The 19,850-nt window shown below is 44.3% G+C and overlaps 1 protein-coding gene across 1 annotated transcript in view; it reads left to right on the forward strand.

Moving 5' to 3' along the window:
- The window catches only part of LOC144826957 (embryonic protein UVS.2-like), a 232,569-nt gene that overhangs the window by 65,104 nt on the left and 147,615 nt on the right, over positions 1-19,850 (forward strand). Inside the window, exons 9-11 of the mRNA XM_078685418.1 lie at positions 5,630-5,745; positions 7,163-7,388; positions 8,928-9,046. Of these exons, the coding sequence (XP_078541544.1) occupies positions 5,630-5,745; positions 7,163-7,388; positions 8,928-9,046 (461 nt within the window). The remainder of the gene's footprint in view (positions 1-5,629; positions 5,746-7,162; positions 7,389-8,927; positions 9,047-19,850) is intronic.

The raw sequence follows: 19,850 nt of genomic DNA on the forward strand, positions 1-19,850 counted from the left end.
GATGGGTACCATTGAAGTCTAGCCTGTTGAAGATAATGACCTTTTGGATGGGTGCCACTGACATCTAGTCTGCTGATAAGATAATGACCTTTGGATAGGGGTTTTGGATGGGTACCATTGAAGTCTAGCCTGTTGATATGATAATGATGTTTTGATAGGGCTCTTGGATGGGTACCACTGAAATAAGCCTGCCGATAAGATAATGACCTTTGGATAGGGGTGTTGGATGGGTACCATTGAAGTCTACCCTGTTGAAGATAATGACCTTTGCATAGGGGTTTTGGATGGGTACCACTGAAGTCTAGCCTGTTGATATGATAATGACGTTTTGATAGGGCTCTTGGATGGGTACCACTGAAATCTAGTCTGCTGATATGCTATGATATATCCTTAGTTTTAAAACAAGTTGTACCGCCATGTCTTGTACATGTTGCATCTCAGCAGTTTTATTTTTGGAAGCCAACTCAGAAAGGAATTGGCATAATCTGGGTTTGAATCAGTCAGTGAACCAGATAGGATTTTGTGATATTTGTTTTCGATATAGGGCAATGTATATTTCAGTTGTCTTATGCTGAATACATTTGAATGCTCTACAGAGCTGATGTGAGCCTCAAAGTTCAATTCCGTATCCCAGATGACCCTCGGATTTTTAGCTTTCTTAATCAAGGTGGATGGGCTCTCAAATAACTCCGGGGGCTAAGCGAGGTTATTCAGAAGTCTGTCTCTTGAGCCTATGCAGAGCATCTCAGATTTGCTCCATTTAACTCGGCCCACTTTTATTCATCCCCATGTCCTATGGGACCAACACGTGCACGTAGGTCTGTACGTCATCAGCAAATAAGCATTATTTGAGGTATCTGGCGCTAATGGTAAGAAATAGCAGCTTGAAAAGCAAGAGAGGAAGAAAGGGTGAACCCTGGGGTACTCCACATTCAAGCTTCCCCTCTGATGACTTGAAGAACTCCAGTCTGACATTTTGTGTCTGTCCTCTAAGAAAATTATCGGAACCATTTTAGAGCTGTATCCGACCCAATAGCCACTATTCCCCACTGGTCATGTAAATAGATCTAACAATTTCAGCCAAGATAAAAATGTTTCAACATCATCAGCTACGGCAAGCATCTAGAACTGTCCTATTGCCCTTCTGGGAACTAAAACCTGCTACAGAGACTCCCTCTTTGTTCTTCCTGCTGTTAGGATGAAATCTCAGCATTGTTCTCCTGATGAGATCCCAGAATTTATCCCCTGGCTGAATTCCAGCCTTTGTCTCATCCTGTTGCGATTTCAGCATTTATCCTCTGATAGGATCACAGCACTTGCTCCCAGTATGATCCCAGCATCTTTTTCCCAGAGTGGTTCCCAGCATTCATCTTTTGACATGATGCCAGCATTTATCTCCTGATGGGATCCCAGTGTTCATCCCCTAATAGGATCCCAGAATTTATAACTTATTGGCCTGGCAATTATTGGCCCCTGGAATCCCGAATTGCATTGCCTCAGTGAGTTCTTGCATGTATCCCCTGAATGGATTCCAGCATTTATAACCATCTTATATTCCAGCATTTATCCCCTCATTCGATACCAGAATGTAACCCCTGATTAGATCCCAACATGTATCCCATTACTGGATTCTAGCATTTATTCTGACTAGATTCCAGCATTTATCCCCTGATTGGATTCCAGCATTTAGCCGCTGATTGGGTTCCAGCATGTATCCCTTGATTGGATTCCAGTATTTATCCCCGTCTTATATTCCAGGCTTTATCCCCTCATTGGATACCAGAACGTATCCCCTGATTAGATCCCAACATTCATCATATAACTGTATTCTAGCATTTATCCTGACTGGATTTCAGCATTCATCCCCTGATTGGATTCCAACATTTAGCCGCGGTTTGGATTCCAACATTTTTCCCTTGCCTGGATGCCTGCATTTATCCTGATTGGATTCCATCATTTATTCCCTTATTAGATTCCAGCGTTTATCCCCTGATTGTATCCCAGTAGTTATCCTCTTATTAGATCCCAGCATTTATCCTAGTGCGCTGTCAGTATTCAGTTCATGATGGCATCCCAACATGTATTCCCTTATGAGATCCCAACATTCATCTACTGGCATAAATCCAGTGGATCCTGGAATTTGCTACTAATTGGATCCCAGCCTTCATATGTAAATAGGATCCCACTATTTATTTCTGGCTACAATGTCTGCTTTGGTTCTACTGGAATCCCAGCATTCATGTACTCATCGCATCCCGGATACATCCACCGATGAGACACCATCACTGACCTTCGATAGGACCCGAGCATCCGTCTACTGATTGATTCCTTGCATGCACCCCCTTGTTGGAATATCAACATTCTTCCTTCCATGAGAGCTTGAAATTCGTATGGTAGGCAGACAAAATATCGAAATTAAAATATCGATATACAATAATATCGATGTTTTAATATCGATGGTATAGTAAATCGATGTGCACTAATATCGACAGACAGAATATCGAGATTAAGGTATGTATGTTAGTAATATCGAAATTTTGTTGTTTAGTGTTATGTATTTTATTTTGTTGTTTATATGTTCGCTAAATATGTTTAGAAATGTATGTTTGAAAATTAGTAATTTTGTTAACATTTTGCGTTTTAGTATTAGAGCGGGTTGTGGGTTTATAGGGGAATAGGGTGGGAAGTAATTTAATAATAATTAATTAATTAATTAATATATGTTTGTAAATATTTTTAATAAATAATTAATTGGTAATTAATTAATATTAATTAGTTAATTAATTAATATATGTTTGTAAATATTTTTAAATAATAATTAATTGGTAATTATTTATTATTAATTAGTTAATTAATTAATATAATTTTGTACATATTTTTAATTAATAATTAATTGGTAATTAATTAATATTAATTAGTTAATTACATTAATATAATTTTGTACATATTTTTAATTAATAATTAATTGGTAATTAATTAATATTAATTAGTTAATTACATTAATTAAAGTAATTTTTAAATATATATAATTTTTTTTATTGTTAATTAATTATTTGGGAAAAATTAATATTAATTAGTAAATTAAATTAATTATAGCTAATGTGCTAATATATTTACTTTATTGCTATTGTTAATTAATAATTAATTGGTAATTAAATAATGTTAATTAATTTTGGGTGAAGGAGTATTTTTAGGGTTCAGGGTCAGTTTTCAGTTCTTGGGTAAAGGGGTATTTTTTGGGTTCAGGGTCAGTTTTCAGTTTTTGGGTAAAGGGGTATTTTTAGGGTTCAGGGTCAGTTTTCAGTTTTTGGGTAAAGGGGTATTTTTAGGGTTCAGGGTCAGTTTTCAGTTTTTGGGTAAAGGGGTATTTTTAGGGTTCAGGGTCAGTTTTCAGTTTTTGGGTAAAGGGGTATTTTTAGGGTTCAGGGTCAGTTTTCAGTTTTTGGGTAAAGGGGTATTTTAAGGGTTCAGGGTCAGTTTTCAGTTTTTGGGTAAAGGGGTATTTTTAGGGTTCAGGGTCAGTTTTCAGTTCTTGGGTAAAGGGGTATTTTTAGGATTCAGGGTCAGTTTTCAGTTCTTGGGTAAAGGGGTATTTTTAGGGTTCAGGGTCAGTTTTCAGTTTTTGGGTAAAGGGGTATTTTTAGGGTTCAGGGTCAGTTTTGGGTTTTGGGGTACAGGGGTATTTTTAGGGTTCAGGGTCAGTTTTGGGTTTTTGGGGTACAGGGGTATTTTTAGGGTTCAGGGTCAGTTTGGGGTTTTTGGGGTACAGGCGTACAGGGTAAAAATAAAAGAAATTTAAATTTAATTTAAATCAATTAAATGAAATAAAAAAAAATTACATTAAATTATTAAGTTTTTTATTTATTTTAAATGTATATGTATTACTTTTAATTTTTTAATTATGTTTTAATGTTTTTATTTAATATTTGTTAAATTATATGTATTTTAAAATTATTTTTACATTATTATTAATACATTTAAAAAAACGATATATTTATTTTCGATATTTTTGTACTACGATATTATTTTTTTGATATTTTTGTACTTACCATTATGTAGATATAATTTCGATATTTTTGATTTCGATATTTTTGTGTCGATATTTTTGTATGTAGATATTCTGTCTGTCGATATTATGTCAGACATTCAATTCGTATCATGTAGCGATCCCAGGAGCATATTTACATGGGGATAACATCACCAGAACACCACTCTTAGCGACCTTCTGGTGGCGATATGCCCTTCTCCATATGTACAAAGCGTCGTAAGCCCCTTTTTGTGGCTCAACCCCGCCTTGTAAAAAAGCCCCCCTCACACGCATCATTTAGTGTGAAAGGAGCGTGCTATGGGTGTTGCTATGAGCGTTCCACCACAACACCCACTGCTCTTTGATGCGCCCAGATTCACAAGGAGGTGTAAATCTGAGGCAGCGCCAAAACTAACGTCATGCAACAGCAGGCGTTACAATGTAGGAACAAGGAGAAATGCTTTTATTTCTCCATGTTTTTGCATTCTGCAGCAGACGATTTGCTACTTCTATGTATAATGCATTCAGCAGCACACATAGAAGTAACAATCACCATAAAGGATTGTTTATGTGCAGGAAGGGACACCTTTCTGCACATAAATAATCATTCCTGCAATGCAGGCACCCTTGCACTATGGGTCAAGGGTACCTGCGTTGGCTCTATGCAGTTAATTTTAGCGCCAGCACTAGGGAAAACACAGGGGAGCGTTGTATTGGTGTAAATACAGTGCATTCCTGCATTTTGGAAATGTCAGAGTGCTGCGCTGCCGAAGATGGAGCAGTTACGCTCTCCGACATTTCGTTTTAAATATGCCTCCCCAGTATCCATTCACCGATGGGATCCTTGCATTTATCCGCTGGTGGGATCCCATTCTTGGGAGAATTACGTAATTTATCCTCCGACTGGGTCCCAATGTGCATCACCTGAAGAGTTCCAAGCACAATCTACTACTTTATGGAAACATACTCCTCTTATATTGGAGTTTCAGATGGGTTGAATGTTAGAGTTCTACTATGACCCTGTTTGTTCCCTTTATGCAGCTTGACATTTGGGTTCCCAGCTTTGAAAATGTCCCTGCCGTTGGGTTCATTGTCTTCTTCGCAATAGGAGTTATGTGGCCTTATAGATATACACCATGTAGGTTTCTTTGACCTGAACTCTGAAGTCACTTTAGACCAGTGAAGAGAAAGTGGAGTGACAGAAAGATTCTGTTCTTGGTCCAAATTAATTAGCTTTTGCAGAGTTTAATTTTTATCTGTCTGCCAAAAAAATCTATCCCACCTCTACTGCCATTTTATCTGCACCAGGACAGATTGTGTTGAAGTTTAGTGTGCACAGTGTAGTTTTTGGTACCTACTTATATTCTTGTCTGAGCTTCCATTTCATTGCTGAGACCTGCACAAGCCACAGAGACCATTGTTTAGGTCAAGGCACTTCCTCCTGGTGGAGATATAAGATGCCAGCTAAAATACTAGTGAATCTAACTGAGAAATAATTCTCAGGAGGAGCCACTGGAGGGAAGAAACTCAACCTGTCAGTGTCATTGTGCTGTTGCAAGACATTAATATTTAATGGATTTTCCTTTTCATATTTGATTTCAGGTGTTTGCAGCACTATTTTATCTAACCCGACCGGCACCCTGGCGTCTTCCAATAACCCTTCCTCGTACCCAAACAACGTCAACTGTGTCTACCTGATCCGAGTGCCTTCCAATAAGGTAGGTTCTTCACTGAGAAGCTGATGGGGCTAGTCGCGCTTTCCTCCTGCCAGAGTCCTGAGCCGCCTAGGGGTGGGACTTAGAGTAGTGCACTAGGTTAGGAGCTGCCTGATTGGTGGCCAAGGTAGCTGCTGAGATAGGTCAATCTAGTTAGAGTGGTCCATCAGAGAGGAGGAGAAGGACCTACCCTTGGAATTTTCTCTCCAATGATGTCAGCACCATAGCTGCAGAGCTTCAGAGAAGAACCAATCAGACGTTAATATTGAGATCTACAGTAGTGCTGACACCGCAAAGTAGACAGAATACAACTTAAAGAGTGGGTCTACAAGGGGCAAATAAGTCAGACTTTAATCAAGTTCAAATTCCACTTCAAAGAAATGCCACATGTGGGCAATAAGCAATGGTGAGAGGGAATGCCAGTCGAGTTCCTCAAAGGACTTGGGCACACAAGGATTAACCTATTAGTGGGCAGTGTAGCAGGACAAACTACTGAGGTGACCAGCAAAAGGTACCCCCTCGGTGTATGGCTCAAGAATATTGAGTTTTGAATACAGTGCTACAAAAACATCTTAGCCAAAATATCAGCTAACAAAGTATGGTTTAGGTCAATATGTATAGGTAAGTGTAGACTTCGGTACTTATTTCACATTTATCTTGAGAATATATAGGTATATGCCTTCAAGGTAGGCTGATGTGAAGAGTAGTACATCTTTACTTAGCTGTACACACTCTGGATGATGTGATAGCTGATATTCTGGCTACAATGCTATTGTATGTGATATTTCTCTGCTCAAAATTCACCGTCAACCCTTGCACAAAGCATGAGCATCTGTTCCCAGTGTGGAAATCCTTTGTGAGATTTCGTCTGAAGAGCTGCAGCCTTCTTTCTGTCATGGTCTGCTGGTGGGCATCACTCACACTCAAAGGTAGGACACAGGTGATTGGTAATCCAGAGGCAGTGCCCCAGAGAGGTGGAGGGCCATCCTTATCAGCCCAACGAGGAGCCAACTGTACCATGTGCCATGAAGCTTACCCCAGCTTGGCTCTCCTGGTTACTCCTTTAAGTTGACTGACAGCCCCAGCTTAGCACAGGCAACAAGAACCCAGTGTGTAACTTCTTCACAAGAGGCAGCAAAGCTTCAGAACAGGTTTGGTTCCAAGTAGAGGCACCATGAGAGAAGACAGGAGGTGCAGGGACAGCATAAGGGTGTCATGTCTCTTTGAACACACAAATGAAGTTTAGGGATGGTGGTGAAGGAGGCTAGAAATAGAACAAGTCAATGCAAAATCACCAGCTGAGTCTAGTCTGCGGATAACTTTCCAAAACTGAAAATCTGTCCTTTTTCAACAAATGATGGATAGAAAGTTCTAGATACCCTGGAGGTTGTATGTCTGATTTACTGCTCTTTCTTCTCAGATTCTTCTACAGTTTGATGCCTTCGATCTCCAATCCTCCTCAAACTGCGACTCCGACTACCTCACAATTTACGATGGCGACAGTAAGGCAGCCCCAGTCTTAATCAGCAAAGCTTGCGGGACCGGACAGCTCCAGCCATTCATCTCGTCTGGAAATGAGATGCTGCTGGAGTTTGTGACGGACGGGTCCATCACCGCCAGTGGGTTCAAGGCCTCCTACAGCAGTGGTACGGTCCTTGGTGTCAGGCCGCTCTTATTCAGGGAGCAGGAATGTAGAAGCCTCCTACAGCAATGGTATGGTCTTGGTGTCAGGCCGCTCTCATTCAGTGAGCAGGAATGCAGAAGCCTCCTACAGCAATGGTACGGTCCTTGGTGTCAGGGTGCTCTCAGACAGGGGACGGAGGACACAGAGGCCTCCTACAGCAATAGTACGGTCCATGGTGTCAGGCCGCTCTCAGTCAGGGAGCAGGACTGTAGAAGCCTCCTGCAGCAATGGTATGGTCCGTGGTGTCAGGGCGCTCTCAGTCATGGGAAGGAGGTTGCAAAGCACCGCTATGGCAATGGTATGTCCTTGGTGACAGGCCACTCTCATTCAGGGAGCAGGAATGCAGAAGCCTCCTACAGCAATGGTATGGTCCTTGGTGTCAGGCCGCTCTCAATCATGGGAAGGAGGTTGCAAAGCACCGCTATGGCAATGGTATGTTCTTGGTGGCAGGCCACTCTCATTTAGGGAGCAGGAATGCAGAAGCCTCCTACAGCAATGGTACGGTCCTTGGTGTCACTCTCAGATTGGGGAGGAAGGAAGCAAAGGCCTTCTACAGCAATGGGGAAGGAAGCTCGCTAAGACCTCTTGTTGGGATCCAGTGAGCTGTGCTCCCAGGATATCTGGGTGTGTTGGCATAAGGCTCACTGCAGGAAGTGCTTGTTTCTCAGAGTCAATAGAGGTTTTACCATGGAATACAAGGTATCGTGGGGCCAGTACACCAACAAAATTCTGTTGAGTCTAGGGAAAGGAGCAAGGGGTGGTCATGGATTAACATTTTTTTGTTTCTGATTTCTCTGCCGGTGGAGTCTTGGCCACCGATGATCGGGGGTTGTCAAAGATCACAGTGTGCACAAAATATATGGGAACACATATGATTAGTGACATGGGACAGTAGTGACACGAATCTCTGAAAGTGGGGGTCCTCTATTGGCCGTGACATGAGCTCTGTTATTTACCATCCTAACACATATTTGTACTTTCTGACTAGAACCCCATACCATGTCTCCAGTTTCTTGCCATGTACCACTGAGGCACAAACAGCGTGCAGGGGATGTATGACGGTACAACGAGTGGTATTACCACGCGTACCGTTACAATGCAGGTTTTTCAACGCAAGTCGTTACAACGACTTGCGTTGGGGGGCGCTAGATAGTGAATAGTTGAATTTACTATTCCAACTCCAGTCCCCGTGGATAATAGGAAAAGTGTTGGATAGTAAATTAAAGTATTCCCTATCCTAGAGCGCCCTCCAGCGAAAGTCGTTGTAACGACTTTCGTTCTAAAACCTGCATTGTAATGGTACCGCGTTGTTAGGGTTTTGTTGAAAAGGATGCTCCCTGCGTGCAGGCGGCATCAGGTAGGACCCTACTCCTGGCTCTGGTTTGGCACACAGTTGTGGAAGGGCCGAAGCTGAGATGTGTTTGTGCATGCGGACTTTGTACATTTATCACCAGTACTCTATGTGCAAAGCACTAAGATGAGTCTTTCTTCTGTTTGACAGTAAAATGTGGTGGCACATTCACCAGCTCTGACGGCACCGTCTCATCCCCTAACTTCCCCAACAATTACGATTCCAACATGGACTGCGGCTTCTACATCACGGCTCCAGCTGGATCCAAGGTAAGTGCAGGACCTACCCAATGTCATTCTAGTACTGAGAAAAAACAGAAGGCAAGCAGACCCTGGAAGCATGAAGAACCTTCTAGAATGTTCGCCGAGAGGGCAGTATGACATCATGACTTTCCAGCACAGCTTTAAACAAGCATTAGTAAATGCATTAGGTTTCGCCTATGTGATTAATAAGCTTTTTTTGTAAGTTGTAGTTTGCTGAGTAGTTGTACAATGTTGTACAATGTAAGTTACAGAAAGTCTGTTAAAGTGTTATGACTTGTTTATGTACAAAAAGACAATGGGCTTGATTCACAAAACTAACTTAAGACAAAATCCTAAACCTACTACCATTTTGGTATTCGCAGAAGGCACTTACTCATTTCGGTATTCACTACTCCTAAACTGAGAAAAATCCTAACTTTAAGACTTTCGGTATTCAGAGAAGGCATTTAGGAGTCCTAAAGTTAGGACTCCTAACTTCTGTGAATACCGAAATGGTAGTAAGTTTAGGATTTTGTCTTAAGTTATTTCTGTGAATCGGGCCCAATATATTGTGTTGTTACTAGTGGTATTATAAAGTGGGGAGATTGGGTAAATGGTAGAGGACAAACATAAAAAAAACATATACCTGATAAGTAGACTTGAAAATGGTGCAGCTATGGGAATAATAGGTAAAGGGTGGATGAAAAATCATACAAGAACAGCAAAAGCACTGTTTTTGCAAATCAAAACAACAAGATTACGAAAACTAGATATAAAAGGTGCTGTTTGGTTATTGCCCATTGGTAAGATAAACAAATGAAAATTAAAATGTTTAAATAAGCATTTGAGCAGGTGTGCAATATAAGTGAAAGAAACACACTGAAAGTGAGACTATTGTTTTATTGAGAAGTGCAAGTTTTTTTTATTGCAGATTTCTCTTACAAAGTTTTTATTTATTTTGCTTTGCACATTTTTCTTTTATTATTACGAAAATACTTAAGCATGAGCATAAATTCTGAAACAATAATGAACTGTTAGAAATGGGATCTCTGGTTGGCTAAGGCTTGCGCCAAAGCCAGGCACAGACCACCACTCTAGTCAGGGCAAGGGAGTTACACGCCAAAGATAACCCCTGCTCACCCCATTAGTAGCTTGGCACGAGCAGTCAGGCTTATCCCTGAGGCAATGTGTAAAGCATCTGCGCAACACACACACACAGCAGCAACACACTAGGCACACCACAAAAGGAACTCCACAAAAGGTTATATATAAAAATAGCCTTTGTATTACCATAAACACATTAGATCATAATCACACAATTTACACTGTGCCAACTGGCACTGGGCAGTATCTACAGGAGATTATATACACATGACAGGGCCAATTGGGCCACAATCAGAACAATCAGTGAGGGAAATTAGCAAATGTAGAACATATACTAACTGTAGCATAAAATAATAATTGTAGAGCACAACTAGTAATTACTGGCGGAATAATGACCTCAGCATTATCACATTAGGCATAAACACATTAAGAGGCATAAATCCCGGAGAATAAATACAGCACATAACTCACATGTCCTACGCACCTACATAAATCACAGTATGCACCAATCACCTTGCGCAAGAATCACATTAGGCCTAAATCACATTACGCAATCGGCATCACCGTACAAATACAGTGTGTATTTACCATCATAAACCCAGTGTGCCCTAAGCGGGGGCACCACACACTGAACTGGCCCTAGGCCAACTGGCCTCTCACAGGGCTCCAATGTTGCCTGCAAGGTAACTGCATTTGTGAATGCCTGTTTAGTAGTAAAAAATAGCGATATTAAGTGATTAGTGGTGTTCCTCGAGCCTTTGGTCCCCGTGTTACTGCACCTGCTGCACCATTATGATCATGACCAAGGTGCCTGCTATATAACTGGACTTGTGACTGTCTGTTTAGTAGTAACAATTAGCAGTAATCTGGGTTTAGTGGGATCCGTAGAACTTTTGTCCCTGGTGCCACTGCACCTGCTGCACCATTCAAATCATGCCTCTTTTAACTGCAAGGAAACTGCAATTGTGACCGCTTGTTTATTTGTAAAATATAGCAATATTAAGTGCTTAGTGGTGTTTCTCGAGCCTTTGGTCCCCGTGTTACTGCACCTGCTGCACCATTATGATAATGACCAAGGTGCCTGCTAGATAACTGGAATTGTGACTGTCTGTTTAGTAGTAACAATTAGCAGTAATCTGGGTTTAGTGGAATCCGTAGAACTTTTGTCCCTGGTGCCACTGCACCTGCTGCACCATTCAAATCATGCCTCTTTTAACTGCAAGGAAACTGCAATTGTGACCGCTTGTTTATTCGTAAAATATAGCAATATTAAGTGTTTAGTGGTGTTCCTCGAGCCTTTGGTCCCCGTGTTACTGCACCTGCTGCACCATTATGATCATGACCAAGGTGCCTGCTATATAACTGGACTTGTGACTGTCTGTTTAGTAGTAACAATTAGCAGTAATCTGGGTTTAGTGGGATCCGTTGAACTTTTGTCCCTGGTACCACTGCACCTGCTGCACCATTCAAATCATGCCTCTTTTAACTGCAAGGAAACTGCAATTGTGACCGCTTGTTTATTTGTAAAATATAGCAATATTAAGTGCTTAGTGGTGTTCCTCGAGCCTTTGGTCCCCGTGTTACTGCACCTGCTGCACCATTATGATCATGACCAAGGTGCCTGCTAGATAACTGGAATTGTGACTGTCTGTTTAGTAGTAACAATTAGCAGTAATCTGGGTTTAGTGGGATCCGTTGAACTTTTGTCCCTGGTGCCACTGCACCTGCTGCACCATTCAAATCATGCCTCTTTTAACTGCAAGGAAACTGCAATTGTGACCGCTTGTTTATTCGTAAAATATAGCAATATTAAGTGCTTAGTGGTGTTTCTCAAGCCTTTGGTCCCCGTGTTACTGCACCTGCTGCACCATTATGATCATGACCAAGGTGCCTGCTAGATTACTGGACTTGTGACTGTCTGTTTAGTAGTAACAATTAGCAGTAATCTGGGTTTAGTGGGATCCGTTGAATTTTTGTCCCTGGTACCACTGCACCTGCTGCACCATTCAAATCATGCCTCTTTTAACTGCAAGGAAACTGCAATTGTGACCGCTTGTTTATTTGTAAAATATAGCAATATTAAGTGCTTAGTGGTGTTCCTCGAGCCTTTGGTCCCCGTGTTACTGCACCTGCTGCACCATTATGATCATGACCAAGGTGCCTGCTAGATAACTGGAATTGTGACTGTCTGTTTAGTAGTAACAATTAGCAGTAATCTGGGTTTAGTGGGATCCGTTGAACTTTTGTCCCTGGTGCCACTGCACCTGCTGCACCATTCAAATCATGCCTCTTTTAACTGCAAGGAAACTGCAATTGTGACCGCTTGTTTATTCGTAAAATATAGCAATATTAAGTGTTTAGTGGTGTTTCTCGAGCCTTTGGTCCCCGTGTTACTGCACCTGCTGCACCATTATGATCATGACCAAGGTGCCTGCTAGATAACTGGAATTGTGACTGTCTGTTTAGTAGTAACAATTAGCAGTAATCTGGGTTTAGTGGGATCCGTTGAACTTTTGTCCCTGGTGCCACTGCACCTGCTGCACCATTCAAATCATGCCTCTTTTAACTGCAAGGAAACTGCAATTGTGACCGCTTGTTTATTTGTAAAATATAGCAATATTAAGTGCTTAGTGGTGTTCCTCGAGCCTTTGGTCCCCGTGTTACTGCACCTGCTGCACCATTATGATCATGACCAAGGTGCCTGCTACATAACTGGACTTGTGACTGTCTGTTTAGTAGTAACAATTAGCAGTAATCTGGGTTTAGTGGGATCTGTTGAACTTTTGTCCCTGGTGCCACTGCACCTGCTGCACCATTCAAATCATGCCTCTTTTAACTGCAAGGAAACTGCAATTGTTACCGCTTGTTTATTTGTAAAATATAGCAATATTAAGTGTTTAGAGACGTTCTGAAAACTTGTGGGCCGGGTGCCACTGCATCTGCTGCACCATTCAAAACATGACCCAATCGCCTGCAAGATAACTGCACTTGTGACTGCCTTTTAAGTAGTAAAATATAGTAATATTTGATGTTTAGAGGGGCTCCTACAGCTTTGGGCCCCAGTGTAACTGTACCTGCTGCAGCATTTAAATCACGTAATCGGTGTTTATAATAGTTCAGACAACTTTTGGGTCTGGCGCCACTGCACCTGCTGCACCATTCAAATCACGTAATTGGTGTTTAGAGTAGTTCAGACAACTTTTGGGCCTGGCGCCACTGCACCTGCTGCACCATTCAAATCATGACCATAGTGCCTGCAAGATAACTGCACTTGTGACTGACCGTTTAGTAGTAAAATATAGCAATAATTGTTGTTTAGAGGAGTTATTTTTAAAAAACACATTTTATTGAATTTTCAAAACTAGGTCATACAGTTCATCAAAGCATGCAATTTCACTCCCTCGATCCTACACCATCTGAGCAATGATGACATCCCCACTGAATGATTGCCGCCCTCAGCTAAGTCTGCGTTAGTCGAACTGAATGTTCCGCATACCAAGTAAGGCCTTTCTAGTAGTAGAAGGTACATCCCATAGGTCTTGTGACACAATTCTACAGGCCTAAGGTGTGTCTCTCTTAGCCTATTCAGGCCCCGGCAGTCCCGGTGGGCCAGTATGGTTAACAACGAACCAAATCCCCCCCTCAAACGCCCCCTCCCCATCCCCTACCCCCGAGCCCCACCCCTCTCCTCCCCTCAGACCTGTCGCTTACCCTAACCGCGCGTGTATTGCTCATAATGTGTTCTGCACCCTCCATCCGAGTCCAATGTCAGTAGCCCACTTCTCTGCTGGGGGGATGCTCCCGCCTACCCGATCACTCCTCCCCGCCTCTCAACTCCCTATTCGGTGCTGTGGTCTCATGTGACAAAGAGGGCACTTATATCCGACGAGGTCAGTCACCATCCTCAACCGGGTTCTTGAGCAGATCCACCATCGCCACCCAAGCTCTCGCCGATTCCCAGATTTTGTCATTATCAGTCCTCCTAGCCAATTGGAGGCGGAGTGTCCCCTCGCAGTCCGCCCACTTGGTGAAGTCACGTAGCCAGCGCGCAACGCTAGGGGCCGTGACCGCCTTCCAGTGGCTAGTGATTTCACGTTTGGCTAGTACTAATCCCAGGTCTAGGAACTTACTGGTAATTTTGTTGCGGGAAGTATGGGGAAACCAGTGCAGCAGGCACACCCCAGGGGTATTCTGCAGGTCCCTCTCGGTCACCTCTGTCAGTTTGGCCATTACCTCTCCCCAGAATCCCCGAAGCAGCGGACAGTCCCAGAACATGTGCATGAATACTGCATCCTCCAGTCTGCACCGTGGGCAGGCAGCGTGTGAGCAAAAGAACTCATTAATTTTGTGCGGTGTAAGATACGCCCGATGAAACACGTAAAATTGGATAAAGTTGAAACCTCGCGTTTCGGGAGCACTTCCAGGCCCGTTCCATTAACAATTCCCAAGGCTTCTCCTCTATAGGTGTTCCCAGATCAGTTTCCCACTTAATGCGCAGTCCCTCCAGGGGTGCCCTCAAGCCCTGCGTCAACCTCCGATATAAGCACGTCACCGCCTTGATCCTACCTGCAGAGGTGACCGCATATTGGCAAGGGAGGAAGACCCGTGGCTCCGCCAACCCTGTTTTCCAGTGCTTGCGCACAGCAGCCGTTACGCCCGCGTGTAAAAGAAAGTCCTGAGCTGGAAGGTCGTGCCTCTGCATGAGGTCTTGAAAGGGCAAGAGTGCACCATCTTCATACAGGTCTCCAATCGAGGAGACCCCCGCCTCCTCCCAGTCATGAAGCTGCTGCCAGTCTCCTCCATGGGGGAGCTCCACACAGAACCACACCGGGATCTCAGGTGCATATGCCGGGCTCTCTTTATTGCGTCTCAGGGCCCTATACCAACATTGTCTCAGGACCCACAGATCCCTGGGCACCTCACGATCCTGCATCGGGAGCTGTAACAAAATCCGACTCAAGTGGGTGTTTAGAGGAGTTATGACAACTTTTGGTCCTGGTGTCACTGCACCTGCTGCACCATTTCAATCATGACCCTACTGCCTGCAAGGTACCTGAACTTGTGAATGTCTGTTTAGTAGTCAAATATAGCTATATTAAGTGTTTAGTGGTGTGTCTCAAGCGTTTTCTCCCGGTGTCACTGCACCTTCTGCACCATTGTAATCAGGACCCTAGTGCCTGCTAGTTAACTGCACTTGTAACTGTCAGTTTAGTAGTAACATTTTGCAATAATCTGTGCTTATTGGGGTCCCTAAAGCTTTTGTCCCTTGTGTGACTGCACCTGCTGCACCATTTATATCCAGCCCTTCTTAACTTTAAGGTAGCTACAATGGTGACTGCCTGTTTAGTAATAAAATATAGTTTAGAGGGAAAGATAACAAAATGTAAATAGTATGCAGCGTTAAGCAAAAAAAAAAGAATTTTAAACCACAAATGCGGATGGGAATGAGTAGTTAGGCCATAGGAAATTGATAAGAAAGACACCAAAGGGAGGATGGGAACAACATATAGAAAAGGAGGAAAGTAAACTGGCAAGCATATGGGCCAATAAAATGTGAAGGTGGGTTGCAAGTCCTTTTTTTTCATATGTCTTTTTATTTAATCATAAAACAACAAAATACAAACATCAACAATGCATTGGGAATATTATGACATTAATACAAATGTGCTAGGAGCAGAGGACGTCTCGCAAGCAGGATAGAAGACAGTATAGTAAAAGCTTGGAATCAAGGGGAATCCATAGTGTCCAAATCGGTTCGCCTGGCTGGGGGAACGCAAATATCTCCCCGATATACATTCCACAGCCCCCATATCTTCGTCCATTTCTCTGGGCAGCCCCTCGCAACATACACCGCAGACTCCCTGAACATACACCAGTCGAGGTCCTAGGCCCACTTGGCTCGTTGTGGTGATTGAGTGGCGCCCCACAATTGTGCTATATTGCGCTTGGCAATCATACAGGCCAGTGTAACCCATTGCTTTAAATATTGATTGAGATCCGTGGGTTCCCAAACAATTAAGAGACACCTACGCGCCTCCAAGCGCACGTCACATCCCAGAACATCTCGCAGGCTCTCATGTATGTCGTGCCAATAGGCCTGAACTCTATTGCAGTGCCACAATATATGTAGGAACGTTGCAATCTCCCCGCAGCCCCTCTTGCATTCACTATTCGTACTCCATCCCATCTTCACCAGCCCAGGACCAGTAACATAGGACCTATGCAAAATCTTCAATTGTACCAAGCGCAACCTCATCTGTACCGCCACCACCTTGGGGGAGGATACCGCCTCAACCCAGTCTTCATTATCCAGCTCTAAACCATCTGCAATCCAAGCCTCCCTGAGAGACCTCAGTGGGTCATCCAAGTGATTGATCAGCTTACGGTAAATCAGGGAAATGTTTTTTTCAGGTGTGTGCCCATCCAACACACGATCCTCAAGGGGGGAAGCCTCGGGGAGGGGGTCTCCCGGCAAAACATGGGATAAAAGGGCATGTCTGACCTGTAAATAACGGTAACGCTCATTGGCGTGAAGGTGGTGACTCTGTTGAAGTGCCTCAAAAGTCAGCAACCCCTCCTTCCCCAGACATCTTTTATCTGACTTAGCCCAATCAACTCCCACTTGTCAAAGCCCTTGGTGGTCCACAAGTTACCCAGTTTGGCGGAGCCAAAGAGAGGGGTGGCGAGGGTCAATCTCTCTTCCCATCCCAGATTCCTATTAGCCGCATGCCAAACCCTTATTGCATGTGAGGTGGGACCCGCGAGAGAAAATCGCCCCGGCCGATTATGCAGAGCCCGAAGGAAATCTCACCCGGGGGACTGACAACGATCCATAGCATATCCAAGGTCTCCCGGCAGGCCGCAGACTATCTGATTGATAGCTGCTAACTGGGAGGCCCAATAATATTTTCTCAAGTCAGGAAGACCAATACCGCCATCATACCAGGCCAATGTGAGTTTGGTGTAGGCAATACGGGGTCTACCACCCCAGAGGAGGAGTCTCTGGAGCGCCTCAACCTCCTTAAAATACTTGGCAGGCACCGGGTCCAATGCATTTTGAAGAACATATAAAAATCGCGGAAGAGCTAACATTTTAAAGAGAACCGATCTGCCCAGAAGCGACAAAGGCAACGCCCTCCAACGCTCAACATCTGCACGCAACCTAACCAATGGCGATAGCAAATTCTCGGCATATCTCGTCTTGGCGTCCAAAGCAATGTAGATTCCCAAATATACGAAACCCTTAGAAGCTATCTGGAGAGGGCAGTTCTGTGGGACCACCGGCGGGGCCCCAGACAACACCAATAACACCGACTTAGACCAATTAATAGCAAAGCCTGAGAACTCACCAAACACTCTGAGAATATCAAGAAAGACATCTAATGAGGATCTATGTGTGGAAAGGTAGAGAAGGACATCATCAGCATAGAGAGAAATCTTATCCTCCCAATCAGGGGACCACCGCAAACCATGTACCATCCTGTCCCATCTAATCCCGGCCGCCAGGGCTCTAGTGCCAGCGCAAACAGAAGGGGCGACAGTGGACATCCCTGCCGCGTTCCTCTCTCCAGTTCAAAATCACAAGATTGACAATTATTCACAACCACGCGGGCCAAAGGGGCAGCATAAAGCAAACGCACCCATCAAATAAACTCGGGCCCGGTGCCCAGCTTTTCCAACACAGCAAAGAGATACGACCATTCAAGTCGGTCAAAGGCCATGGTAGCATCAAGAGACACCAAGACGGCGGGTTGCGACATGTCGCGGGCTCTACCCAAAACGCCATGCAAACGTCGAAGATTAAGTGCGGTGTTACGGCGCGGCATGAAGCCCGACTGATCCGGGTGCACTAAGGTAGAAATCACCTTGACCAACCTAATCGCAAGCAATTTGGCCAATATCTTGGGCTCTGCATTAAGCAGGGAGATAGGTCGATAGGAAGAGAGGGAGGCACAGGGCTTAACCGGTTTGTGAATCACGACAATATTAGCTATGCGCTGATCATAAGGAAGGACGCCGACCTCCCTGCTTTTAACGAACATGGCCCTCAAGTGCGGCGCTATTTTCTGAGCATTCAATTTATAGAGCTCAACTGGTATACCATTGGGGCCCGTAGCTTTCCCTGAGTTAATGCTCCTAATAGCTCCCCCAATTTCGTCATCAGTAATAGCGGAATCTAAATATTTCCGGTCATCATCGGACAATTTAGGCATAATTATATCACGGATCATCTCAGCGTGCTCAGAGTCGTCGTGTGTATCCGACGAAGAATAGACATTTTTGTAGTAGGAACCAAAGGAGTCCGCGATCAACTGAGGGTCTGTCAAAGTCGCAGGACCATCACCATCAAGCTCAGGGACCAACCTGGAGGCGCAATCCCCTCGCTCCAGCCACGCTATAAGCTTACCAGCCCTATCACCGTGTTCATAGACTCCACTCTGGACCTCATTATGCTGTGTCACAGCCGACTATCTAGACAACCCGTGATACTCGTCTTGTTTGAGGCGCAGTTGATGCCGATTCTCGGCAGTTGCATAACTCGCAGCTCGCTTTTCCAAGCGGATAATCTCCGCCTCAGCGGCATTGATTTCCGCCAAATGTCGCTTTTTCTTACCAGCAATGAGAGATAACGCCTCTCCGCGCAAAACCACCTCATAAGCCTCCCACAAAGTCTGGGTCGATTCTACCGTTCCACAATTGTGCTGGAAATAGCGCTCGGAAGCCCCACATAATTCCTTCTAAATAGCAGGATCGCGAAGATGCCAGGCATTAATGGGAGCAATTCTACCTACCATGGGCTGTCCCAGCTCGACTCAAACCCAAACTGGGGAATGATCGGATATACCCCTGCCCAGGTGACGCGCCTCCCTTACAGTATCAACCATTGCAGCCGGAAGTAGGATATAGTCAAGTCGCGACATAGAGCCATGTGCCGCCGAGAGATGAGTATAACTCCTAAGTGTAGGATTCAAAAGACGCCAAACATCGACCAGACCCAAAGAGTCCAAGAACTCAAAAAGCCACTGACGCGCCGGGGGGAGCGATCTCGGCGGGATACGGTCTAGGCTGCCATCCAAAACAGTATTGAAGTCACCACCCAAAATCAGAAGGCCAAGTGGGAGTGAAAGGAAAACATTAGCAAGATCCTTAAAAGTATTGGATTGTAGGGCCGGGGGAACATAAACAGAAAGGAAGGTAACCACTTTACCCCCGATCCTCCCAGACACTCCCACATATCTGCCCCGTTGATCCGACCATGTTGCTTGCACATCGAACAGAAGTGCCTTCCTCACCAAGATCCCAACACCCCGGGATAGGTCGTAAACCCAGCATGTGCGATTAATTTGTAGCCCCCTGTTAGACCTGGCACCTTGGCGTGAGTTTCCCTTCCACTTTTTGCTGTTGTGCCTCAAATGTTTTGCTGGTGTCTGCTACTCAGGGCACTGCGCCACGGCCAACCCGTGCCGCAGTACAAGTGCTCCCTACTGTAAAGTGTACATATGATTGATGTCCATGATTGGTTCATTGGATTCACTGTTAGTCCCTAGTAAAGTGCACCAGGAGTGCCAGGGCTTGTGAATGCCAATACTGCTAGTGGGCCTGCAGCGCTGGTTGCGCCACCCACAGAAGCAGCCTTAAAATGTGTCTAGGGTCTGCCATTGCAGAACCTGCGTGCAGTCTGGTACTGTCACCCTGGCTGGGCAAGTGCACACACTTGCCAGCCCCT

This window comes from Lissotriton helveticus, chromosome 4_1 (assembly GCF_964261635.1).
Source record: "Lissotriton helveticus chromosome 4_1, aLisHel1.1, whole genome shotgun sequence".
In the NCBI taxonomy this organism is placed as follows: Eukaryota; Metazoa; Chordata; class Amphibia; order Caudata; family Salamandridae; genus Lissotriton; species Lissotriton helveticus.